General features: G+C 36.2%; 1 protein-coding gene across 1 annotated transcript in view; it reads right to left on the reverse strand.

Moving 5' to 3' along the window:
- Positions 1-1,764, reverse strand: part of LOC109581372 (espin-like) — a gene marked incomplete at its 5' end in the record, with an annotated part of 3,752 nt that extends 1,988 nt beyond the window's left edge. Inside the window, 2 exons of the mRNA XM_019995438.1 lie at positions 1,020-1,382; positions 1,449-1,764. Coding sequence (XP_019850997.1) covers positions 1,020-1,382; positions 1,449-1,764 — 679 coding nt within the window. The remainder of the gene's footprint in view (positions 1-1,019; positions 1,383-1,448) is intronic.
- Positions 1,765-3,812: the final 2,048 nt, after the last annotated feature.

Here is a 3,812-nt window from a genome sequence, read left to right on the forward strand (position 1 = left end):
CATTAGGAAGCAGATCAACATGTCAGGATCATATTCAGGGAAAAGTCTAGTCAGACCAGACACACTAACAATACCAGTATTGCTAGCAATGTCAACGTGTTCTTTAAATGTCTCTGGAGCAAAGAGAATCCCATTTACCTCAGTTAGTAGTATACCCTTATTCACAACAACCCATACCTTGTCTTCACTTTTAAGAACACTGATCAAACCAGTTGAATGCAACAAATTAAGAACATCCAAAACGTCTTCTGTTTTTTCTGGTATAAAGTAATCATTACTGTTCTTACCAGCAGTCAGTACATCAGAAAGGATCAGTATATTCTCTTTCCTTTCCTCCAGTAGACCATGCATCATGTGACAATAAAGACTCAAATTCCTTCCTCTTGTACTACGAATGGACTCACAGGCACTAGACAACATTTTAAAAAGGAAATCCACACCACTCCCTCCAAGCTTACGACAATCTAAGAAGACACTATCACACCTTTCCCTTACAATAATCTCCTGTATTTCTTCCTTTCTCCTTTTCTTTTCAAAAGGATTTAATATTTCATCCACATGACTGACTATTACAGTAACATGACATTGAATAAGAGCTTTCTGTGCTTCATTTCTGACAACTGTTAGCCACTGATGAAGCTGTTTGACTGGTTCCTTCTCCAATATATTGACTACTATCAGGAACACACCACCAGAACCTTGTAACAGATTCTCAATGACAGCACTGTGACTGGAGTAGTATTCTGAATGACCAGCAAAATCATGAAGAATGATGTTACCCAGTGTCGTGTGTTGTAGTTTATAAGGAATGATACCAGCAGTACAGGGCACTACCCCTCCAACATTTCTGAAGGAACCAAGAACAATAGAACCAGTAGCTGTGTCAGTGATGACATGACTAAGAGTACTTTTACCGGCTCCAGGGTTACCCACAAGGAGGATGTTAACATAAGAATCAATTGGATGAGATGATTTTATATCACCAAACTTCTTAAAGATAGCAAGAGTATCATTGTTACCATGCTCCTTAGCTATTTTAAATGGTGTTGTCCCCTTGTAGTCTTTAGCCAATAGATCACATTTACCAGTTGATAGTAAATATTCAACAACTGCAGAATTACTGTAACAAGCAGCAATGTGAAGAGGTGTCTGCCCCTGATTGTCAACAGTCATTGGATCACAGTGTTTCTCATTGATAAGATACTTGACTACATCAGATGAACTGCTTGTAGCTGCTTTATGAAGAGTTGTCATGTTGTTAGAGTCAGTAGCCATTGGATCACAGTGACAATCGTCAATGAGATACTTTACAATATCAATGTGACTAGCAGCACGGTGAAGAACAGTTTCGCCCTTGTTGTTAGTAGCCATTGGATCACATTGACACTCATCAATGAGATACTTTACACTATCAATGTGATTAGCAGCAAGGTGAAGAGCAGTCTCACCTTTGTTGTTAGTAGCCATTGGATCACAGTGATGATGATGACTGATTAAGTACTTCATGACATCAAGTGATCCATGTTTAGCTGCTTTGTGAAGAACAGTGTCTCCATATGCATCAGTAGCCATTGGATCACGGTGATGCTCATCAATAAGATACTTTATCATATTAATGTCTCCAGCAGCAAGGTAAAGAGCAGTCTCACCTCTATTGGTAATAGCCATTGGATCACAGTGACACTCATCAATGAGATACTTTACAATATCAATGTGTCCAGTGCTAGCAGCACAGTGAAGAACAGTCTTACCATTATTGTTAGTAGCCTTTGGATCACAGTGATGATGAATGATTAAGTACTTCATGGCATCAAGTGATCCATGTTCAGCTGCTTTGTGAAGAACAGTATATCCATATGCATCAATAGCCATTGGATTGCAGTGACACTCATTGATGAGATATCTCATTGTATCAACATGATTACCTTCTGCAGCCCATTCAAGACAAGGCTTAGGCCCATCATCACTTTCATGTGGATCACAGTGATATTTAGTGACAAGATCTTTTGTAACATCTAACCAGCCATGCCTTGAAGACAACTGAAGTAGACTAGTATTCTCCCAAATAAATATTAGGTTTGCATAAGTCGAGGCATAAGTTCTTTTAATTTTATTTGGTTCCTTCACTAATGGTAGTAAGTAAACAGCTTTATTGTGTTTGCCATCTCTAAAGGCAGCCCAGCACTGGTCCTCTACTGACATTATCTTGTGTCTTGTGAAAGTTGTGATAGTTGATTGGTTCATTGTTGCCACACCCAAACTTTAAGAATTCATTGTCCATACACTATACACGCACCATGATTATCTGTAACTGATGGGGAGGGAGAATATGAAAAACAACTGTGTGCGTACACAACTGCTCAGCAGTAATTAATTATTAATTATTGCTTTTCTTGTTTATACTTTGCAAGAAGCTGATTTTGTTAATTATTTTCACTTTGAATTTTCAGCCATTTGATGGTTTTGCCAAAAACTGGCTATGTTTGCATTCCATAACTTGGGGACACAAGGACACAAAAACTAGAAATAGTGACGGGACTTAAACCATGAAACTTGCTTCATGAAACATTTATACAGGAGTCAAGCTTGAAACATGTTTCATAAAGTTGAAATTTTTCAACTTCATGAAACATATTTCAAGCTCCATTGACTCCTGTATAAAAGATGTTTCTTAAAAAAGGTGTTATTATTATTATTATTATTATTATTATTATTATTATTATTATTATTATTATTATTATTATTATTATTATTATTGAAACATATCTAAAATACAGTGTAGGGTGGGTTACAAAGAAAGAGAATAAAACAGGTTAAACCAGAATAGTATTATTATTATTATTATTATTATGAACAATAAGTCAATAAAATTTAAGCATGAACTAGACAGGAACCAATTAAGCAAATATTATTATCATTATTATTATAATCAAGTAACAAGTGACAGCACACAATGAGAAGAACAGAAAGGGAGAGCCCTAATAAACAAAATAACTATTAACTATTTATTATTACTTTTATCATCATTATTATTTCTATTAGTGTTACATACAGTATTTTTATTATTAATTTTATCATTATTATTATTATCATTATTATTATTATTATTATTTAATACAGGTGATGTCACTGACAGTCCCAGGTATGTATGAGTATCAATTGGAGTCACACTTTGAGCACTACTGCCGAATGAATGGAGGGCAAAGATTAGCATTTGTACCTGTAGTAGCAGGTGGAGAGAGAGCCTGTCATATTCACTACACTACAAATGAACTCAAATTAAAGTGAGTCCCTTTAGCTTCACATGCATACTGTATAGCTGGAAATTTTGAAGGGACTTAAATTTGGCAAATTGCTAAATTCTAGTGATTGGCAAATTTTAATTTGGCAAATTTGTGGCCATGTGCCATTGAGCATGCACCTAATGGCTCAAAGTGGTGAATTTTAATTCTGGTGAATGGCTATCAAAACACCAAATTCGCCAAATTTAACTCCCTCCAAAATTTCCCACTATACAGTACTTTGCCTTAACTTAACATATCTCCTTGAGAAATAATTTTAATTTCTCTCTCTCTTTTTTGACACTCTCTCTATCTCCACCTCTATCTCCCTTTCCCCTCTCTCTTCCTCCATCTCTCCCTCCTCTCCCCCTCTTTCTTCCACTGGTAGTGAAGGAGAGTTAGTATTATTAGATGGAGGTGTCGAGTATCGTGGGTATGTTAGTGATATTACACGTACTTGGCCTGTCAATGGAAGGTTTACAGCTGCACAGAGAGACCTTTATGAAGCTGTTCTGAGAGTGAAAGAAGCTT

The sequence above is a fragment of the Amphimedon queenslandica genome, unplaced genomic scaffold (genome assembly GCF_000090795.2).
Source record: "Amphimedon queenslandica unplaced genomic scaffold, v1.1 AMPQUscaffold_13445, whole genome shotgun sequence".
NCBI lineage: Eukaryota > Metazoa > Porifera > Demospongiae > Haplosclerida > Niphatidae > Amphimedon > Amphimedon queenslandica.